Source organism: Ranitomeya variabilis, chromosome 4 (genome assembly GCF_051348905.1).
Source record: "Ranitomeya variabilis isolate aRanVar5 chromosome 4, aRanVar5.hap1, whole genome shotgun sequence".
In the NCBI taxonomy this organism is placed as follows: Eukaryota; Metazoa; Chordata; class Amphibia; order Anura; family Dendrobatidae; genus Ranitomeya; species Ranitomeya variabilis.
Window position 1 is genome coordinate 534,868,225 of NC_135235.1, and position 23,754 is coordinate 534,891,978.

Consider the following 23,754-nt stretch of genomic DNA (forward strand, 5'->3'; position numbering starts at 1 on the left):
AGAGTGGAGGGGCATGATGCGTATATACAGATAAATGACTAGAGCTTTGACCACAGGAAGGAAAGATGCAGGAAACATCAACTGAGCTCTGAACTTCCAGATCCACAAGCCAGCATTTTATAGGAAGCATGTCTTAATGAATGTGGCAATACAGAATTAACCCGTCAACGTGTGGCAACCATACTATCCAGCAGTAGGGTTGAGCGACTTTTACTTTTTCAGGATCGAGTCGGGTGTCGCGAAACCCGACTTTGTCAAAAGTCGGGTCGGGTGAAATCGGCCGATCATTGCGAAAAGTCAGGGGCCGACTGAAACACGAAACCGAATGCAAGTCAATGGGGAATAAAAGTCGGCAGTGAGTGGAGGACAGGAAAACGCCTACAGAGCCCATTTTAATGTCAAAAACATCAATTATTGTTACTTAAGCTTGTCAATCTTAATTAACCTTATAATAATAGTTAGGTATTGAAAATTGGGGGTCATTTGGTTAAAGTTGTGGGGGGGGGAGGGCTAGCTCAATTTTTTCTTGGGCCCAGGAAATGTGGAATACGTCACGGCAGTGGAGCAGGGAGAGGTAAGTATTTCAACTTTGCAAGTGCTGTGATCCTGAGCAAGCAGGGGGGCACACTCATTCGCATTGCCACTGGCACAGGGCCCCTCAAAGTACGGCGTTGTGTTTGACGGCGGGGGTGCCTCCCACCGGCAGTGACACTTTTGCGTACTATGACGGGCCCTGTGACAGTGACGTCGCCAACGAGTATGCCCCCCCACCTGATGAAGGAACCTGCACTTTCATATGCACCTTCCTCTTTGTCCCCGTGTAAGGTGGTATAGTATGCGGGAAGGGGGACCTGACTTTCAGCAGGGTCAGATTCTGGCTGTGTAGAGTGCAAGGGGAATGTAGTGGTCTGGGTCAATGTACCAGCAGACCCATCAAGCAGTGGCTGGGTAATAGGCAGGATGAGGAGGAAACACAGATATAGGCCCAAAATAAAAAAGGAGGCTAAAAGCAGAAAAAAATTGGTAACAGGAGTAAACAGGCAGCATTGCTTTGTTCAGTGGAGGACAACAACAAGCAGCAGCAGACACCGTTAGTAGGGCCCAACCAAACTAGTAGGCCAAATACAGTTTCAAATTCTCAATACAGGCTGAAAGCCTGTAGATTGAAACTCAGCTTTGTTTCTTTGAGGAAACCAAGAGGCAGCAGCAGACGTCACTAGGCCCAAACCAAGAACCAGGCCAAATGCAGTTTCATATTGTTGATAGAGGCCGAAAGCCTGTAGATTGAAACTCAGTTTTGTTTCTTTGAGGAAACCAAGAGGCAGCAGCAGACGTCACTAGGCCCAAACCAAGAACCAGGCCAAATGCAGTTTCATATTGTTGATAGAGGCCGAAAGCCTGTAGATTCAAACTCAGCTTTGTTTCTTTGAGGAAACCAAGAGGCAGCAGCAGACGTCACTAGGCCCAAACCAAGAACCAGGCCAAATGCAGTTTCATATTGTTGATAGAGGCCGAAAGCCTGTGGATTCAAACTCAGCTTTGTTTCTTTGAGGAAACCAAGAGGCAGCAGCAGACGTCACTAGGCCCAAACCAAGAACCAGGCCAAATGCAGTTTCATATTGTTGATAGAGGCCGAAAGCCTGTAGATTCAAACTCAGCTTTGTTTCTTTGAGGAAACCAAGAGGCAGCAGCAGACGTCACTAGGCCCAAACCAAGAACCAGGCCAAATGCAGTTTCATATTGTTGATAGAGGCCGAAAGCCTGGAGATTGAAACTCAGCTTTGTTTCTTTGAGGAAACCAAGAGGCAGCAGCAGACGTCACTAGGCCCAAACCAAGAACCAGGCCAAATGCAGTTTCATATTGTTGATAGAGGCCGAAAGCCTGTAGATTCAAACTCAGCTTTGTTTAGTAGAGGTAGAGTGGGCGCACCCACCTGCCCAGGCAAACGGCACTTGCACGGGTGCTTGCGCCAAGTGGTGACCACGGTCCTGTGGGGGGAGTCAGCCCATTTAGGGAGGTATAAAAATGGCCTATGGTGGACATTCAGCAGCTGCAAATGGAGGAATTGGCAAAGTCAGTAAGAGGAGGGCAAAAGCGAGTCATTTATCACTCAAGCTACGTGTCAGCAGGGGAAGGTGGGGCAAAAGAATTGCCAATCCATGATTGGTTCATTTTAATGAAGGTTAGATCATCTACATTTTGGGTAGCCAGACGTGTCCTTTTTTCGGTCAGTATTGAACCAGCAGCACTGAAGACTCTTTCTGAAAGCACACTGGCAGCAGGGCAAGCGAGCTCCTGTAATGCATATTCTGCCAATTCGGGCCAGGTGTCTAGTTTAGATGCCCAGTAATCAAAGGGGAATGACCTGTGAGGGAGAACATCGATAAGGGATGAAAAATAGTTTGTAACCATACTGGACAAATGCTGTCTCCTGTCACTTTGAATAGATGCAGCAGTCCCTGTTGTGTCAGCAGTCATTGAAAAATCACTCCACAACCTTGTCAGAAAACCCCTCTGTCCAACGCCACTTCAGATTTCGGCACCTCTAGCACCTCTGTCATGTTGCCCCCTATGGCAAGTGTGAGGACCATCACCGCCTCTGTGTGCTGGGAATGCCTGAACCAAACGGTCTACAAGAGTTGCTTGTTTGGTAGCCAATATTTGCTCAAGGTTCTCATGTGGCACGATGTTTTGAATTTTCCCTTTATAGCGTGGATCCAGGAGGCAGGCCAACCAGTAATCGTCATCGGTCATCATTTTGACAATGCGGGGGTCCCTTTTTAGAATACGCAAGGCATACTCAGCCATGTGGGCCAATGTTCCTGGTGTCAATTCACTGGTCCTGCTGGGTTGAGGAGCACTTTCTTGGAAATCCACATCACAAGTGTCCCGCAAGAAACCTGTACCTGACCTTGCAACGCCACCAGTTTCAAGTGGCCCCTGAGAAGCATCCTCCTCCCATACATAGTCATCCCCATCATCCTCCTCCTCATCCTCTTCGACCGCCACCTCGTCCTGGACAGTTCCCTGACCAGACAATGGCTGACTGTCATCAAGGATTCCCTCCTCCTTGGCTGCAGACGCCAGCTCCTTGATGTGCGTCAAACTTTGCATCAGCAGACGCATAAGTGGGATGCTTATGCTTATGATGGCGTCGTCTGCACTTGCCAGCCGTGTGCATTCCTCGAAACACTGAAGGACTTGACAGAGGTCTTGTAGCTTGGACCACTGCACACCAGACAACTCCATGTCTGCCATCCAACTGCCTGCCCGTGTATGCGTATCCTCCCACAAATACATGACAGCACGCCTCTGTTCACACAGCCTCTGAACCATGTGCAGTGTGGAGTTCCACCTTGTTGCAACGTCGATAATTAGGCGGTGCTGTGGAAGATTGAGCGATCGCTGATGGTTCAGCATACGGCTGGAGTGTACGGGCGACCGGCGGATGTGCGAGCAAAGTCTTCGCACCTTCAGGAGCAGGGCTGGTAACTCCGGATAATTTTTAAGAAAGCACTGCACCACCAGGTTCAAAGTGTGAGCCAGGCAAGGTATGTGTTTGAGTTGTGAAAGGGCTATGGCAGCCATAAAATTCCTTCCATTATCACTGACTACTTTGCCTGCCTCAAGATGTACACTGCCCAGCCATGACTGAGTTTCTTGCTGCAAGAGCTAGGCCAGAACTTCCGCGGTGTGTCTGTTGTCGCCCAAACACTTCATTTCAAACACGGCCTGCTGACGCTTCCCACTAGCTGTTCCGTAATGGGACACCTCGTGTGCAACACTGGCAGCTGCGGATGGAGTGGTCGTGCGACAGCGCTCTGTGGACAAGCTTTCGCTTCTGGAGGAGGAGGAGGAGGAGGAGGTGGGGTGGCGAATGTCTACAGCCAACTGTTTCCTAGATCGTGGGCTAGGCAGAACTGTCCCGCTATTGCTGTCCCCTGTGGACCCTGCATCCACGACATTAACCCAGTGCGCCATGATGGACACGTAACATCCCTGGCCATGCCTACTGGTCCATGCATCTGTTGTGAGGTGCACCTTCCCACTGACAGACTGCCTCAGTGCATGGACAATGCGGTCTTTGACATGCTGGTGGAGGGCTGGGATGGCTTTTCTCGCAAAGAAGTGGCGACTGGGTAGGTCATAGCGTGGTACTGCGTAGGCCATCAGGGCTTTGAAAGCTTTGCTTTCAACCAACCGGTAGGGCATCATCTCTAACGAGATAAGCCTGGCAATGTGGGCGTTCAAACCCTGTGTACGCGGATGACAGGATGAGTACTTTCGTTTCCTAACAAGAGTCTCTTCTAGGGTGAGCTGGACTGGAGAGCTGCCTATGGTGGAACTAGCGGTGGTGGTGGTTGTGGACATGGCAGATTGAGAGTGAGTTGGTGATGTTGGCCTACATACAGTGCTTCCTACCAATAACCTTCTGACTCCTTGACTGCTTTGGCCTAGCGACGATCCCTCCACATTTGCTGCTGGTGGTGTCCTAACCGGTGGGCTTACAGTGAGGGAAGCAATGTTGCGGTGCTGACTACCTTCATTCAGATCTGGTGCACCAACGGTACGGGACGTTAGGTAGTTAGTCCAGGCTTGCAAGTGCATGCTGTTTAAATGTCTACGCATGCACGTTGTATTTAAATTGTTAAGAATCTTCCCTCTGCTAAAGGTCTTTGAGCATTTTTTACAGATCACTTTTGACTGATCATTGGGATCTTGGTCAAAAAAATGCCACACTGCACTCTTCCTACTATGGAATTCCTTTTCAGGCATTGCACGCTGTGCAACTTTCACATGATGGCCACGCTGTCCTAAAACTGGTTTTGTCAAATGTTTTTTGCCTGATACGGGCCTGCCAGATGACAGCTATTGCGATGTAGATTGGTGCTGCTGCGGATAACCCTCCTCCACTTCTGAGCTAGTGGCAGCGCCACCCTCTTCCCCCAATGGCTGCCAATCTGGGTCAACAACTGGGTCATCTATCACCTCCTCCTCCTCAATGTCATGTGCACCTTCCTCAGTGTCACCGTGTAAGGTGCTATAGCGTTCGGGACAGGGTACCATAGTCTCATCAGGGTCAGATTCTGGCTCAGCAAACTGCGAGGGCAATGTAGTGATCTGACTCAATGGAACAGCATCATAATCTAGCTGTGGCTGTGCATCAGTGCACTCCATGTCCGATTCTTCTTGTAATGGGCAGGGTACAATTTCCCTTTCTAACCCAGGCACGGTATGTGTAAAGAGCTCCATGGAGTAACCTGTTGTGTCGCCTGACGCATCCTTCACTTTTGGTTTGGGAGAAGGACACAAGGAAACGTCTTGTTCCTGACCGGGAGCATCCACTGACGACTGGCTGCTGTGACATTTTGAACTTTGGGAAGAGGAGGCCAAAGAGCTAGAGGCTGAGTCAGCAAGGAAAGCCAAAACTTTTTCCTGCTGCTCCGGCTTTAAAAGCTGTTTTCCTACTCCCAGGTAAGGGAGCCTTCGAGGCCTTGTGTAGCCAGACGATGACGCAGGCTCAACACCTCAAGCCTTAGGTGCTACTGTGCTTTTGCCACTACCACCAGATGCAGCACCACCATCAGTACCAGCTGACAACCCCCGCCCACGGCCTCTTCCACCAGACTTCCTCATTTTTTGGGGGGAGACACAGAACCACAACTCTGGCCCTGTGGTATAACAGTAAACTATGAACGTGGAAGAAAGTGGCTGCCTGATATATACGACACACTAGCAGTACAGCAGAATATACACTGTGTGCGAATTTTATTCTCCTTTCTTTTTTGGGGGGGAGACACAGAACCACAACTCTGGCCCTGTGGTATAACAGTAAACTATGAACGTGGCAGAAAGTGGCTGCCTGATATATACGACACACTAGCAGTACAGCAGAATATACACTGTGTGCGAATTTTATTCTCCCTTTTTTTTGGGGGGAGACACAGAACCACAACTCTGGCCCAGTGGTATAACAGTAAACTATGAACGTGGCAGAAAGTGGCTGCCTGATATATACGACACACTAGCAGTACAGCAGAATATACACTGTGTGCGAATTTTAATCTCCCTTTTTTTGGGGGGGAGACACAGAACCACAACTCTGGCCCAGTGGTATAACAGTAAACTATGAACGTGGCAGAAAGTGGCTGCCTGATATATATGACACACTAGCAGTACAGCAGAATATACACTGTGCGAATTTTATTCTCCCTTTTTTTTGGGGGGAGACACAGAACCACAACTCTGGCCCAGTGGTATAACAGTAAACTATGAACGTGGCAGAAAGTGGCTGCCTGATATATACGACACACTAGCAGTACAGCAGAATATACACTGTGTGCGAATTTTATTCTCCCTTTTTTTGGGGGGGAGACACAGAACCACAACTCTGGCCCAGTGGTATAACAGTAAACTATGAACGTGGCAGAAAGTGGCTGCCTGATATATACGACACACTAGCAGTACAGCAGAATATACACTGTGTGTGAATTTTATTCTCCCTTTTTTTTGGGGGGGAGGGAGACACAGAACCCCAACTCTGGCCCACTGGTATAACAGTAAACTATGAACGTGGCAGAAAGTGGCTGCCTGATATATACGACACACTAGCAGTACAGCAGAATATACACTGTGTGCGAATTTTATTCTCCCTTTTTTTTTGGGGGGGGGGAGACACAGAACCACAACTCTGGTCCAGTGGTATAACAGTAAACTATGAACGTGGCAGAAAGTGGCTGGAATTATTATTTTAAAAAAATAAATAAATAACAAGCTCCCTACAATGAGCTCAGGACAAGTATGGCAGCAATAAAAAGGACTGCTGAGCACAAAAATGTGGACAAATAAACAAGATAGGTAACTGTGCAGAAAGGAGCAACAGGAATTTTGCTTTTAAAAAAGCAGTTGGTTTGCACAGCACCGTGCACACAGCTATGCAGCTGCTGCACTAAAATACGACCTCCACTGTCCCTGCACAAAAAGGTCGTGTGGGACAGTGAAAATCGCTCCAGCACAAGCGGTTTGGGGTTTATATTTCCTCCCTAACTCTGTCCCTGCTTCTGACGAAGCTGCAGCAACCTCTCCCTATGCTGAGATCGGCAGAAGTAAGATGGCGGTCGGCGTGCACGGCCCTTTATAGCCCCTGTGACGCCGCAGACAGCAAGCCAATCACTGCCATGCCCTTCTCTAAGATGGTGGGGACCGAGACCTATGTCATCACGCTGCCCACACTCTGCGTCCTCCTTCATTGGATGAAAAACGGCGGTGACAGCGTCATATGAAGCGCGACTTTGGCGCTCTGATCGTGTACCGCATGGCCGATCCCACACTAGGATCGGTTCGGGTTTCATGAAACCCGACTTTGCCTAAAAGTCGCCGATTTATGAAAATGACCGATCCGTTTCGCTCAACCCTATCCAGCAGTACTTAAAGGGAACCTATCACCCCGTTTTTTAAAGATTAGATAAAAATAGTGTGAAATAGGGGCAGAGCTGGGCTTTACATTAGTGCCTTTTTGTTGCCTTTATTCCCCCGTTAGGCTGCCTAAATACCTTTGTGAAGTGTCCGTTTTGTCCTGTCACTCAAGTTGGTCAGGTCGGATGGGCGTGGTTAAATAGCGGTTCCTCCCCCTGCTTCTCGGCGTGTCTTTCGCAGTGAATAGCATATTTTATATCGTTGCGCATGCGCGGGTCGTAACTTTAGCCTTGGTGCCCCGGAAGTGATCATATGGGCATAGTGTTTATCTGGATGCCGGTAAAAAACGATAGATAGAACGATAGGCAGGCGAGCGATTTTGGCACCAAACTTACGCTCGCAGTTCGGGCTGAGAAAAAATTACCGGCATCCAGATAAACACTATGCCCATATGATCACTTCCGGGGCACCAAGGCTAAAGTTACGACCCGCGCATGCGCAATGATATAAAATATGCTATTCACTGCGCAACTGCTAAGAAAAAGCGCGATCTGTGCCATTCACAGATCGCGTTTACGAAAGACACGCCGAGAAGCAGGGGGGAGGAACCGCTATTTAACCACGCCCATCCGACCTGACCAACTTGAGTGACAGGACAAAACGGACACTTCACAAAGGTATTTAGGCAGCCTAACGGGGGAATAAAGGCAACAAAAAGGCACTAATGTAAAGCCCAGCTCTGCCCCTATTTCACACTATTTTTATCTAATCTTTAAAAAACGGGGTGATAGGTTCCCTTTAATACATAAAAATATTTTTAGCCAGACAACAGTACATCTATCCTTTAACTCTTATAATACTACAAACTATAGATGTACTTTGGTAGGGCAGGAGGAAGGTTTCTCAATTCTGGTGACAGATACTCTTTGACTATTTTCTGCAGTATAATTTGCAGACATTAATAACACTGACAAATGTAAAATGCAGGATAAACTTTATTTAGTACAAATACAATGTAGGCGCACCCAAGTCCCTCTCAAATGGATTAACTTTTACACGATGTGAAGGTCATGTCATTATAAGAGACTGGCAGAAAGGTTTATTGGCTACATATTCAGCTTTTCTTCTGTTTCGTTCACTTTATGCGACACAACCTTGCCGTCCACTACTTCTTCTACGATCGTTGTGACTTTCCTGGTTTTATTTGGTTCTGAAATAAAATATATATATAATTTATATGGGTTCATTTTTACTATTTGCATTTTGCAGCTACCAAATCCAAGAAAGAGATTGCAATAAGAAGATGAAGAATAAGGCACTAGCTAAAGGTAGTAGGTGGTACAGTAGATTATTTCAGAATCTCAGTTATTATGGATAACCAATGTAAAGTTTGCCAGAAAATGTATAGCTTGCACATGCCAAGTACCATCAAATGACCAGGAAGCGTTCATTATACGTGGAGGAAAGGCGATTATGGTATCTAAACTGGAAAGGGTTTTCTGTTAGAGTAGTTAGATTGTTGAATGACCAACTGCAAGAGAAAATAGCAGAGTGGCCCGACGGAAGCCTCTCCTCAGTGCAAGACATATGAAAGCCTACATAGAGTTTGCTAAAAAACACATGAAGGACTCCTAGACTATGAGAAATAAGATTCTTTGGTCTGATAAGACAAAGATAGACCTTTTTGGTGATAATTCTAAGCGGTATGTGTGGAGAAAACCAGGCACTGATCATCACCTGCCCAATACAATCCCAACAGTGAAACATGGTGGTGGCAGCATCATGCCATGGGGGTGTTTTCAAGCTGCAGGGACAGGACGATTGGTTGCCATTAAAGGAAACATGAATGTGGCCAAGTACAGAGATATCCTGGATGAAAACCTCTTCCAGAGTGCTCTGGACCTCAGACTTGGCCGAAGGTTCACCTTCCAACAAGACAATGACCCTAAGCACTCAGCTAAAATAACAAAGGAGTGGCTTCAGAACAACTCTGTGACCATTCTTGACTGGCCCAGCCAGAGCTCTGACCTAAGCTGAATTGAGCATCTCTGGAGAGACCTGAAAATGGCTGTCCACCAACGTTCACCATCCAACCTGATGGAACTGGAGAGGATCTGCAAGGAAGAATGGCAGAGGATCCCCAAATCCTGGTGTGAAAAACTTGTTGCATCATTCCCAAGAAGACTCATTGCTGTAATAGCTCAAAAGGGTGCTTCTACTCAATACTGAGCAAAGGGTCTGAATACTGTTATGACCATGTGATATTTCAGTTTTTCTTTTTTAATAAATTTGCAAAAATTTCTACATTTCTGTTTTTTCTGTCAAGATGGGGTTCAGAGTGTACATTAACCCCTTTGTGCCATTGGATGTACTATCCCGTCCATGTGACCTGGGACTTAATTCCCATGGACGGGATAGTACGTCATAGGTGATCAGCTGAGAGCATGCGCCAGCAAGCCTACTGCACTGCCTGACAGATCGCTGATCTGACACAGTTGTCTGCAAAGTGTCAGATCAGCGATCTGACACTACATAGTGATGTCCCACCCTGGGACAAAGTAAAGAAGCAAAAAAAAAAAACACTATGTAAAAATATTTAAAAAAATTCCTAAATAAAGAAAAAATATTGTTCCAATAAATACATTTCTTTATGTAAATAAAAAAAAAAATTAAAAGTGCACATACTTAGTATCGCCGCTTCCGTAACGACCCAACCTATAAAACTGTCTCACTAGTTAACCCCTTCAGGGAACACCGTAAAAAACAAAACAAAAAACCCTAGGCAAAAAACAATGCTTTATCATCATACCGCCAAACAAAGAGTGGAATAACACGCAATCAAAAAGACGGATATAAATAAACATAAAAAAGATATAAAAAGATATAAATGAGATATTCCTGTAATCGTACTGACCCGAAGAATAAAACTGCTTTATCAATTTTACCAAACAAGGAATGGTATAAACGCCCCCCCAAAAGAAATTCATGAATTGCTGGTTTTTATTCATTCTGCTTCCCAAAAATTGGAATAAAAAGCGATGAAAAAATGTCACGTGCCCGAAAATGGTACCAATAAAAATGTCAACTCATCCCGCAAAAAACAAGAGCTCACATGACTCTGTGGACCAAAATGTGGAAAAATTATAGCTCTTTCAATGTGGTGACGCAAAAACTATTTTTTGCAATAAAAAGCGTCTTTTAGTGTGTGACAGCTGCCAAATATAAAAACCCACTATAAAAACCCACTATAAATAGTAAATCAAACCCCCCTTTATCACCGCCTTAGTTAGGGAAAAATAATAACATTAAGAAAATGTATTTATTTTTATTATCCCATTAAGGTTAGGGTTGGGGCTAAAGTTAGGGTTAGGGCTAAAGTTAGGGGTAGGGCTAAACTTAGGGTTCGGGTTTGGATTACCCTTACGGTTGGGATTAGGGTTAGAGGTGTGCAAGGGTTAGGGGTGTGGTTAGGGTTATGGTTGGGATTAGGGTTAGGGGTGTTGGAGTCAGGGGTGTGGTTAGGGTTGGGATTAGGGTTAGGGGTGTGTTGGGGTTAAGGGTGTGTTGGAGTTAGGGGTGTGGTTAGGGTTGGGATTAAGGTTAGGGGCATTTTCGGGTTAGGAGTGTGGTTAGAGTTATGGTTAGGGTTGGGATTAGGGTTAGGGGTGTGTTCGGGTTAGGGTTGGAGTTAGAATTGGGGGGTTTCCACTGTTTAGGCACATCAGGGGCTCTCCAAACTCAACATGGCATCTGATTTCAATTCCAACCAATTCTGCGTTGAAATAGTAAAACAGTTCTCCTTCCCTTCCGAGCTCTCCCGTATGCCCAAACAGGGGTTTACCCCAACATATGGGGTATCAGCGTACTCTGGACAAATCGGACCATAACTTCTAGGGTCCAATTACTACTGTTACACTTGGTAAAATACAAAACTAGGGGCTAAAAAATAATTTTTGTGGGAAAAAAAGATTTTTTACAGTATTTTCACGGCTCTGCGTTATAAACTGTAGTGAAACACTTGGGGGTTCAAAGTTCTCACAAAACATCTAGATAAGTTCCTTGGGGGGGGTCTAGTTTCCAATATGGGGTCACTTGTGGGGGGTTTCTACTGTTTAGGTACATCAGGGGCTCTGCAAACGCAACATGACGCCCGCAGACCATTGCATCAAAGTCTGCATTCCAAACGGTGCTCCATCCCTTCCGAGCTCTTTTAATGCACCCAAACAGTGGTCCCCCCACATATTGGGTATCAGCGTACTCAGGACAAATTGGACAACAACTTTTAGGGTCCAATTTCTACTGTTACCCTTGGGAAAATACAAAACTGGGGGCTAAAAAATCATTTTTGTGGGAAAAAAATATTTTTTATTTTCACGGCTCTGCGTTATAAACTGTAGTGAAACACTTGGGGGTTCAAAGTTCTCACAACACACCTAGATAAGTTCTTTAGGGGGTCTACTTTCCAAAATGGTTTCACTTGTAGGGGCTTTCCACTGTTTAGGCACATCGGGGGCTCTCCAAATGCGACATGCATCCTATCTCAATTCCAGTCAATTTTGCAATGAAAAGTCAAACGGCGCTCCTTCCCTTCCGAGCTCTGCCATGTGCCCAAACAGTGGTTTACCCCCACATATGGGGTATCAGCGTACTCAGAACAAATTGCACAACAACTTTTGGGATCCAATTTCTCCTGTTACCCTTGGGAAAATAAAAAATTGGGGCAAAAAGATCATTTTTGTGAAAAATATGATTTTTTATTTTTATGGCTCTACATTATAAACTTCTGTGAAGCACTTTGTGGGTCAAAGTGCTCACCACACATCTAGATAAGTTTCTTATGGGGTCTACTTTCCAAAATGGAGTCAATTGTGGGGGGTTTCCACTGTTTAGGCACATCAAGGGCTCTCCAAACGCGACATGGCGTTTTATCTCAATTCCAGTCAATTTTGCATTGAAAAGTCAAAGGCACTAATTCCCTTCCAAGCTCTGCCATGCGCCCAAACAGTGGTTTACCCCCACATATGGGGTATAAGCGTACTCAGGACAAATTGTGCAACAACTTTTGTGGTCCAATTTCTCCTGTTACCCTAGGTAAAGTAAAACAAATTGGATCTGAATTAAATTTTTTGTGAAAAAAAGTTAAATGTTCATTTTTTTTTAAGCGTTCCCAAAATTCCTGTGAAACACCTGAAGGGTTAATAAACTTCTTGAAGGTGGTTTTGAGCACCTTGAGGGGTGCAGTTTTTAGAATGGTGTCACACTTGGGTATTTTCTATCATATAGACCCCTCAAAATGGTGTTGTAAAAATGAGAAATTGCTGGTCAAATTTTAACCCTTATAACTCCCTAAAAAAAAAAAATGTGGTTCCAAAATTGTGCTGATGTAAAGTAGACATGTGGGAAATGTTACTTATTAAGTATTTTGTGTGACATACTGTATCTATGTGATTTAAGGGCATGAAAATTCAAAGTTCGAAAATTGCAAAATTGTAAAAATTTTCGCAAAATTTCCATTTTTTTTTTTTTACAAATAAACGCAAGTAATGTCAAGGAATTTTACCACTAACATGAAGTACAATATGTCACAAGAAAACCGTGTCAGAATCATCGGGATCAGTTGAAGCGTTCCAGAGTTATAACCTCATAAAGTGACAATGATCAGAATTGTAAAAATTGGCCCGGTCATTAACATGCAAACCACTCTTGGTGGTTAAGGGGTTAATGAGAAAAAAATAAACTTTTCTGAATATACCAAATGGCTGCAATGGAACAAAGAGTGAAAAATTTAAAGGGGTCTGAATACTTTCCGTACCCACGGTAACTATGTTGTCACCCTGTAGGTGACAACTCATTTTGAAGATACCACCTTTTTAAAATAGTCTGTGTTTTCTTCCCCCATTAATCAGCTCTTCTTGCATGATTCCTCATATAGGGATACATGAACACAATGGGTCTGCCAGAGCAGAAGTTTCTGTTACAAAGCAGTGCTCCATCTTGATTCATAGAGGGGGATGTGGGATTTTAGGTATAATATTTCCAAAGACATTGTAGTTGACTATACAACGTCTATAAATGGATGACCATATAAGCGCTGGAAAATTCAGGTCATTTAACTCTTTGTCTCTGGTTTTAAGGTGGGGAAGAAAACAAGAGATCACTTTCCATGATGTACATGCATTTTAATAGGCCACATGGACTGGGTTTGTCATCTTGAGACATCAAATTGTTAACATTCTAGAAAAAATACGTACCTTTCACGCGGACTGGTTCTTTGTATTGCCATCTAGAAAACAGAAATGTTTTTCAGCAATAGAATAAATGTCAAAGCTAAACCTCTGGTTTTTTAACCTCTTTATAGCCCTTATGTTTTGGATCAGTTGTGAGCTTTTCACATGCGTCACTAACAGTCTATTATCTGTTGATAGGTCATTAGTATCCATACAAACATCCATAAATTCATTCCTGATTTTCACCCTTTTATAATCCATTGATAAGACTTACGATTCTCCATCAAGTAGTCTACGATAAGTCTCTATCTCCATTTCCAGTCGGGTCTTGATATCCAGAAGAACTGTATATTCTGCATTTTGACGTTCTAGATCACTGCGGACCTGACTCAACTGTTCTTCAATACTTCCTACATAACCCTGCAGTTGTGCCAACTGTGTACTATAACAACGCTCAGTCTCCGCCAGTGAGCACTCCAAGGATGATTTCTGTTTGGGGAAGATAAAACCGCACCATAAATAGAGCATTGTGCTATATTTTTCATTAATGGTAGTAGAAGAAGTCATAATCATCAAATTACCATTGCGAGCTGTGCTTGAAGTTCAATCTCCAACTCTTGGATCGTACGTCTAAGCTCTGATAGCTGGGATTTGTGGGACTCTACCATTTCACTGCTGTGGGAAATCTCTCTGTTCAGTTCGGCACTCTACAAACATATAGAAAATATTTTGGAACATCTTGTGGGAAGCCATCTATTCTTATCATCCATTTCTACATATTGTATTTTACCTTTTCTTTGAACCATTCTTCAGCTTTCCTTCTGTTCTCTTCAGCAATGCCTTCATACTGAGTTCTCATGTCATTCAGGAGCTTGCTTAGATTTATTCCTGGAGCTGCATTCATCTCCACATTAATATCTCCCTTCTGTCCTCTCAATGCCTTCATTTCCTGGAATGGAGTTAGAAAATAGTCCAATAAGGTGACTTTACAAGGTCAAATATACAAAAGTATGCAACATAGTACTAAAATAAAACCTAGGGGGAAATGTATTTAGACTAGCATTTCATATTCCTGTTCTAACGATTTAGTGAAGGGGAATTTTTAATTTTTGCACTTTTTTTTCAAGAGGGATGAAATGCTGAAAGTAGTGGAATTCTGCCACTGTTTTTAGTGGTTCTGTTTTTACAGCGTTCATTATGCATTAATTACATGCATTACTTATTACATCAATAAGAAACTTGCTAATATTTTTTCTAAGTAAAAGCAAGAAAATAGACCCACAATTTAAAAAATAACCTTTTTGCTATTTTACAAGACCCGAAACGTTTTATTTTTCAATTGAAGGAGTCGTATGAAGGCTTGTTTTTTTCATAGTGAGCCGACGTTTTTATTGACACCAATTCGAGATACATAAAATGTTTTAATTGATTGCTTATTGCAAAAATCAATTCAAAAACAAAGTATTAACATTTTGATTTTTTTTCTCTTCTCAGTGTTTACCATATGGATTAGTTCATTTTATGTTTTGATAGATTGGACTTTTACAGATGCTCATAAGTAAGACTGCTTAGTGCAGTCGAAACGCGTTGACTGGGTCATGTCGACCATGTAAATTTTTGTTTTGTATGCACCATATTTTCTTTTGAAAAAGAAAAAGAAAGGGAAAATCCAGTCCTGTCGAGCCAGACTCCAATTTTTTCTAGTTCATCAGTACCCTGCAGTCACGTCATGGAGAAGCCAACGGAATCCAGTGCATGTGAGCACCAGCATTCACACTATTTAATGCTGATCAGAAATTGACTGCAGCCAGCAACTAAATGGTTAACAACCTAGAACTGTTTTCCGGCTGTGGCTGTTAGAAACATGCTGTCTGTATAATACAGCAGGCATCTATCTCATGTAAAGAGAACTCAGCTCCTGAGCCACCTTCACACTTGCGGATCTCTGCACCCTGCACAGGACAGGATGTTTATTAACATCCTAATTCCTAATTAATAAAAAATGTACTAAAGTTAGATGCCTCTGATTAATAAAGAGGTACAAATCTGTTAATAAATTCAGAATATCTCCAGTAGTCCATGGGCTACAAAGAGAACTAAGTTGCATCTTAGTCTTGAACAGCAAAATCCACTATGCATTCTTTTCCACTTTTCTACATGTTTTGTCTAGTATTGCAAATTTGCACCAATTACCAAACAACATGTAAATCCAGTCTTTTATAGTGTCTGAATAAAATTGTCTAAATACACTTGAAACTGTGCCATGTGCTTTTTTGTTTAAAATATCTAACACTTTGTGCAAAGGTTGTAAAGGTTTGTCCACTACTGGACAGCTCTTTCTTAACCCCTTCATGACCTTGGGATTTTCCGTTTTTCCGTGTTCGTTTTTCGCTCCCCTCCTTCCCAGAGCCATAACTTTTTTATTTCTCTGTCCATATGGCCATGTGAGGGCTTATTTTTTGCGGGACGAGTTGTACTTTTGAACGACATCATTGGCTTTACCATGTCGTGTACTTGAAAACGGGAAAAAAATTCCAAATGCGGTGAAATTGCAAAATAAGTGCAATCCCACACTTGTTTTTTGTTTGGCTTTTTTGCTAGGTTCACTAAATGCTAAAACTGACATGCCACTATGATTCTCCAGGTCATTGCGAGTTCATAGACACCTAACATGACTAGGTTCTCTTTTATCTAAGTGGTGAAAAAAAATTCCAAACTTTTCTAAAAAAAATAAATAAAAATTGCGCCATTTTCCGATATCCGTAGCGTCTCCATTTTTCATGATCTGGGGTCAGGTGAGGGCTTATTTTTTGCGTGCCGAGCTGGTGTTTTTAATGATACCATTTCGGTGCAGATACATTCTTTTGATCGCCCGTTATTGCATTTTATTGCAATGTCACGGCGACCAAAAAATGTAATTCTGGCGTTTCAAATTTTTTTATCGCTACGCTGATTAGCGATCAGGTTAATGCTTTTTTTTATTGATAGATCGGGCGATTCTGAACGCGGTGATACCAAATATGTGTAGATTTGATTTTTTTTTTTACTGATTTATTTTGAATGGGGCAAAAGGGGGGTGATTTAATTTAAACTTTTATATTTTTTTTATTTTTTTCACATTTTTTTTTACTTTTTTTTTTAACTTTTGCCATGCTTCTATAGCCTCCATAGGAGGCTAGAAGCTGGCACAACTTGATTGCCTCTGCTACATAGCAGCGATCATAAGATCGCTGCTATGCAGCAGAAAATCAGGTGTGCTGTGAGCGCCGACCACAGGGTGGCGCTCACAGCTGCCGGGGATCTGTAACCATAGAGGTCTCAAGGACCTCTATGGTTACAAAGGAGAAGCATCGCCGACCTCCGATCATGTGACGGGGGTCGGCGATGCGCTCATTTCCGGCCGCCCGGCCGGAAGAGCAGGATAAATGCCGCTGTCTGCGTTTGACAGCGGCATTTAACTAGTTAATAGGCGCGGGCAGATCGCGATTCTGCCCGCGCCTATTACGGGCACATGTCAGCTGTTCAAAATAGCTGACATGTCCCGGGTTTGATGCGGGCTCACCGCCGGAGCCCACATCAAAGAGGGGCTTTTGACCTCGGACGTACTATCCAGTCCAAGGTCAGAAAGGGGTTAAATTCTACAGTCCCCAAGAAAAATAAAAAGCCTCCAAGATTGTCACTGTTCCAGTGATGTAGGCGCTCTATCATTCAGAGGTCATCTGACATGGGGCCGATGAAGGACAGGAACCTTCACAGTTCTATCAGATGGAACTGTAGCGGCTGATGAAAGTGTAAAGGCTGCAGCTCAGCTGCTCCTGATTGGTTTCAGCAGTGACGTAACTTAACAATGTTACTAGTTTTAGACAGACTACCAACATTGCAGCAACAGCGGCGATCCAAAAGGCAGTTTAGATTTATAAAATTTTATCTAGGTAACTTTAGTATTTAGGCTAGGGGTTGAATGGACAACCCTTTAAAGACTTTCATTTATATTGGGTTAAGGTTGGACAAACTCCATTGTTTTCACAGGATCACCCAAACATCTAAAGTGTATGGAGGCCTTCTGATCGTCAACTTAAATTAAAATGTCTGAGCCTTTTGTTCTCCCTGGAGATGACAAAGATTTATTTATATGTGAGACTTTTCTCTCTATGGTATATAGCTAAATTAATACCTCTTCATGGTTCTTCTTTAGACTCACAATCTCTTCCTTCAGACTCTCAAGTTGAGTTACAAGATTGGCTTTAGAAAAGTTTAATTCATCTAGTAGTCTTCTTAGACCACAGATATCTGATTCCACAGTCTGACGAATGATGGCCTCATTCTCATACCTGCAATGGAACAACTTATGCACATAATTCAGATAGCGATAATGCATGGGAAAATATAGTGAAGGTTAAATAGGATAAAGATTTGCAGCTTAATTTAATGGACATTCTTACATTTCTTACCATTGCAGTCCAGCTCTGGAGATGTAGCTACAGAATTAACCCAGAGCAGCTAAGCTTTACTCATTCTATAACACCCACAGAAATGTATGAGAGTTACGAAAACAGCATAGGACAGTCACTCCAAGAAGAATCATTTTTGAACTTTTTTCACCTTTAATGTCACACTTAATATATAGAAGTCCATTGAGGGGGAGGTGAAAAAAAACCTGACATAATTTTGAGGGGGAGGCGAAAAAGCAAAATAATGTGATTGCTTAAGTGTAAACACCTTTCTAAAATTAAGGATGTGATTGTGTTCAGAATTAGCCAATCACTTTGAAACTCACGTTAAATAGTAGTCACTGCACTTCTACTATCATTTATAGTAATTCTGATTAACCCCATATAAAGTTTAGCTGTTTTACTAGGATTTTCCTAACATTTTATTAGTTGCATTTTACAGCAAAAGCTATGGTCCATAAACAGCTTACAACACAACAATGGAATCTCATTGTTGAAAGTTATCAGTCAGGAGAAATAAAGTGTGTCCATAAAGTCATGGTGCACTTTTGACCAGTTACTGGAAGGCAACAAAAAATGATAGAAATGTGAAATCTGCTCCAAATAAAAGAAAAACTCTCATAGTTTCATACCTATTCAGTGCAGTTCAATGTGGGCTCCATGGGCTCAATGTGTTGTCCTATACACATCTTGCCACACACGGGTAAGGACGTCTGGTGTAACAGAGTGAATAACGTCTGTGATTCTCTGTTTAAAGTGATTAATGTCATTGATATGTTCAACATACACATGTTGCATCACATAACCCCAAAAGTAAAAGTCTAAGGGCGTTAGATCTGGGGATCGTGGTGGCCATGACTTGACAGAACCCCTGCCTATCCACCGCCGGGAGAATGTTCTATCCAGAAACTCATGAACAATGGTGGCATAGTGTGGAGGAGCGAAGTCCTGTTGAAAGATGACACCTTCTGGAAATTGTGGCACTGCATAAAAGATGTCAAGATACGTGTTTGCCATCACAGACCACTCCGTGGAAAAAATGGGCCTATCACCTTATCATGCATCAGGCCACACCACATGTTCACTTCAGGAGTGTTATGTTCGTATTCAACGTAGGCATGAGGATGTTCAGCAGCCCATATTCGGACATTATGGAGATGAACATGTCCACAGATATGGAAGTTCCCCTCATAGCTAAACACAATTTTGTGCAAAAATCTTGCATCATTGTCGATCTCATGAAGCATATCTGTAGCAAATGTGCATCGTTTGGGTCTATCTGTCGGTTTCATAGCATGCAACTGCCGTCTTTAAGACCTTATGAACTGTAGTCTTGCTTATTTCTATGTGGTGGTGCTTCGTTATAAATGCGCCGATATTCACGTAGCACTTTGGTCTCGGATTCGAATTTAGTGAGCCACAGAACACAATGAACTTTCCTCTGTACCGTCCACATCTCGACTGGCATGGAAAACCACACAGCTGGCATAAGTTTGTGGTTGCATGATGTCACAGACCTGGCAGTGTATTAATCAGAGTTCAGTTTATCAGGGGTTAATCTGACTGGGGGCTCAGTAAATGCTTAAATGAGTTTGTTTTGTTTGATTGGTTCTTGTTATCTCTCCTCATGAACAGGTCTGATATGATTGGGCCAGAGAAAGGGCGACAAAATGTAAACTATAAATAGATCCTGTGACTGGTCAAAAGTGCTCAATGACTTTACGGACACACTGTATATGAATCGTTTTCCAAAACATTAGATATATCATGGATCCCTATGAAGACAGTCATAAAGAAATGGATTAAATTTGGCACAACAGTGACATTACCTTGAACTGGACTTCCCTCAAAAACTGGTGAAAATGCAAAAAGAAAATTGGTCTGGGATACTTACTAGAGGCCTAGAGAAACATTAAAGGAGCTGCAGCAATTTCTGTCAAGTACTGATTGTGGGTCTGAAGTTCTTTTGGTGAACAGTGTTGGCTTTGCATCAAACATACTTTTTGGAATTATGGCCAAAAAAGTTCAACTTTTGTCTCATCAGACCATAATACTTTTTTTCTACATGCTTTTGGAACATTTGATGTAGGTTTTAGCAAAATATAGCTGAGATTAGATTTTTTTTTGTAAACTTTGTAAATGAAGGCACATTGTGTATCACCAAAAGAACATCAGACCCATAGTAAAGCATGATGGAGGCAGCATTATGCTTTCAGGCTATTTATCAGCAGCTGTAAGTGGGGATTTAGTGAACAAGGAAATTATAAACAGTGTTAAATATTAGTACATTTTGTCACAAAACCTGCTCTACTAAAAACAGAATATAATGAGGAATTTCACCTTTCAGCACGACAATAACTCATACCTCCAAATCAACATAATAATGATTTTGACAGAATATAAATAGTGGCAAAAGTTCTGAAACAATTCCACTTGATATAATTTTTTCTACGTGCTAAAAACCAGGCATTTTAACAAGGTGTGCAGATGGATTATATATATATAGGTTATATATTTATTTATATATTGGACGTATACACTGCACCACAAAAAACAAACTGTGCCAAAACTTACTTCATTTTGAAATCTTCAGCTGCCAACTTAGCATTGTCAATTTGAAGGACAATTCTGGCATTTTCAGTGCTTTCTGCTAAGATCTAAGGAAGGTAAGAGAATACCGATGAAAGTCAAGACTCTAATATTTTTAGTTAAACACTATCCAAGTATGAACATTTTTGCTATTATTACCATGTAAGGTCTAAAATTGAATTCTGCAACTTTATGTTAAATTTGAAATGCTTTTAAATGTAAGATTCATTTCTGAAATTCACAATGATCTATGTTAGGATGCTGTAGCCCTTGGATCAGTGAAATCTTAGCTCTTAGAATTAACAATAAGATGAGGAAATCTTAAGCAGTGCTCTCTATGCTATTTAGCTTTTTTCTCCAGTATATATTGCAAGTTGTTCTCTTTATCTCCTTAAGTGAGACTGCAGTGATGGCTTCTTTAAATAAAACCATGTTCTCTGCTGATGCTGTCCAAATGAGAGAAACAGATCTTTCTTCTGATGGGTCTGGATCTAATTTTGTAGTGATACATTGTATCATGTTACAGGTGCTAATATGTAATTGACAAAACATACACAAGAATTTAGCTTTTTATATTGTATGTCTGCAGCGCTTTACAGTTTGCACACGTTATCATCGCTGTCCCCGATGGGGATCACAATCTAAATTCCCTATCAGTATGTCTTTGGAATGTGGGAGGAAACCGGAGTACCCGGAGGAAACCCATGCAAATACGGGGAGAACATACAAACTCCTTGCAGATGTTGACTTTGGCAGAGTGGCTTGTTGGTGAACTCTTTGACAGTCAGCACCTGCCTCAGTTGTCCCCATCTAGCTACACCACTGATTTAAGTTAGACAAAAACTCTAACAAATAGTTGATTACATGCAATTTTAGAAAAAATTACGTCGATTTGCGGCTTATAGTTGCAACTTAAATAGTAAACTAGAAAATACCTTAAAATAATACTATAATCAAAGGAGCCTATTGTCCAAAAATGTACACATCTGCTTTACCCTTTACTTGAGATACTATGGAATTAATCAATTATTTACCCCTTTCTTGAGTTCTTCTATGATGGCAAAGTATTTGCTATAATCCTCAGGAATCGTCTGCTGCTGGTGCTTAATGTACCATTCCTTAATCTTGGATTCAAGCTCAGCATTAGCATTTTCTAGAGCTTTGACTTTGTCCAGGTAGGAAGCCAGTCGGACATTGAGGTTTTGCATGGTCTCCTTCTCTCCCCCATGAAGAAGACCATCATTTCCACCTGCAAAGGCCAAGTTTCCAACTGCAAAGTGATCAGATCCTTTAGCCAGGTCAAAAGCAAAAGAGCTGGCCCTATGGCTACTGATGCTGCCACCAACAGATGCTCTGACGGATCCACTTTTCCAGCTACAGGACATGGTGTTATATCTGAGATGCTGAGACCTGAGGAATCTTCTGTTAGTTTCAACGGCTCAGCCTAGCTAGCATGTACGTATTTATACTTGTGATGGTGGGCGTAGTGTGCTCTTTTCTTAATATTTTTTTTTACCATAAAACAACTCACAAATCCTTATTGGATTAATATAAGTTGTATGTAAAACTAGTTTCTCCATTTTGTTTTCTCAAACCCCCTCGGGCTGTCTGTATTTTGCCCATTGTTATTACTTGTTTTTTTATTGCTGATATATAAACCTGACTTCTTTCTATGTCTTTGAAGTTTGCCATTTTTCTTTGTGACACTAAGGACAAACAGTAATAATGTGAAAATAATAATTATCTGGTCTTTTGTATATGATTTTAAAGAAAAAACTGTCTAGACGATTACTAATATTTTAGCATTTGAAGTTCTCAGTTTCTCAGTTTGGTCCTCCTGTGCTTTTTTATTATTTCCTTGTAGGACAATACATGTCTTTAAATTGATGTAAAAGTCAATCCAATGAACCTTATTTCTACACCTGTGGTTTAAGTTATTACTACTACACCCTTTACTCCCTCTTTTAGGGCGTCTCAGGAACCTACCCTGTGTGCACAATTTAGTCCTACAAAAGAAACTAAATTTGAAGATGGCTTCAGTGGATACTTACTCTATAAGCACCATCCTTGGAACACCACCACATTTAGTGATAAAAGTGCCAGTATAGACCATGTGCTTGTAATGCTGTCAATCCCAGAGAAACACCTTATTCAGATGGCCATCGTAGGGACACATTTTGCATCTCTAATATGTCTTCTTGTCTCAGCCTAACTGTGGGTTTAATGAAGAACTAACAGTATCATAGGATTGTTTCGGCAAAGGAAAGGATAGTGCACCAGGAAAGTGGTGTTAAACCCTTGATAAATCCACTGATCATTGTTACTGAAGTCAAGATCAAGTCATTATTAACCCCACTCCACTCCATCTCAAGTCCTAACTTAGTTATGATATATTATAATGAGACACTGGAAAGAGACCTAGATGAAGCTGCACCCCATACTGGTAGAACATCCCAGCACAGATGATTCAAACTCAGTACACACTACAAACACGTTTTTTTCGGCGGTGCTCTAGGCGTGACAAACATCTGTGGAGTAAATATTTCACTGAAGACTTCATTCATTTTAAATGTATGCTCAAAATATATAACTCTGCCTTCACCTCACCAAACAAACCTACTTCACCCCAGTAATCCACTTCTTCATCAGTCCTACAGTGCAGATCTCTATCGACCACCTCAGCACTGTCAATGTAGCCACTTATTTCAAAGAAAAAAATCACCATTTCCAACAGGAAATTGCCTCCCAACAGCCTAATACAGTTGTGGGAAAAAGTGTTTAACTCTTCTTGATTTCTTATTCTTTTGCATGTTGGTCAAACTTAAATGTTTCAGATCACCAAACAAATTTTAATATTAGACAAAGATAACACAAGTAAACACAAAATGCAGTTTTTAAATGAATGTCTTTATTATTAAGGGGAAAAAAAATCAAAACCTAGTACATGGCCCTGTGTGAAAAGTGATTTCCCCTCCCCTTTAAAACATAAATTGCCTGTGGTTTATCACATCTTTGGAGAAATCATTTAAATAGGACCTGCCTGACAGAGCAAAGTAGGCCAAAAGTTCCT

The 23,754-nt window shown here is 42.1% G+C and overlaps 1 protein-coding gene across 1 annotated transcript; it reads right to left on the reverse strand.

The window, feature by feature from the left end:
* Positions 1 to 8,380: 8,380 nt before the first annotated feature.
* On the reverse strand, positions 8,381 to 22,130 carry LOC143765594 (keratin, type I cytoskeletal 17-like). Its single transcript, XM_077252432.1, has 8 exons — positions 21,719 to 22,130; positions 20,670 to 20,752; positions 17,819 to 17,975; positions 14,435 to 14,593; positions 14,226 to 14,351; positions 13,919 to 14,133; positions 13,669 to 13,700; positions 8,381 to 8,627 (listed from the first exon to the last, which is right to left on the reverse strand). Exons 1-8 carry the CDS (start codon positions 22,067 to 22,069, stop codon positions 8,524 to 8,526), a joined length of 1,227 nt encoding a protein of 408 aa, XP_077108547.1. The 5' UTR covers positions 22,070 to 22,130; the 3' UTR covers positions 8,381 to 8,523.
* Positions 22,131 to 23,754: the final 1,624 nt, after the last annotated feature.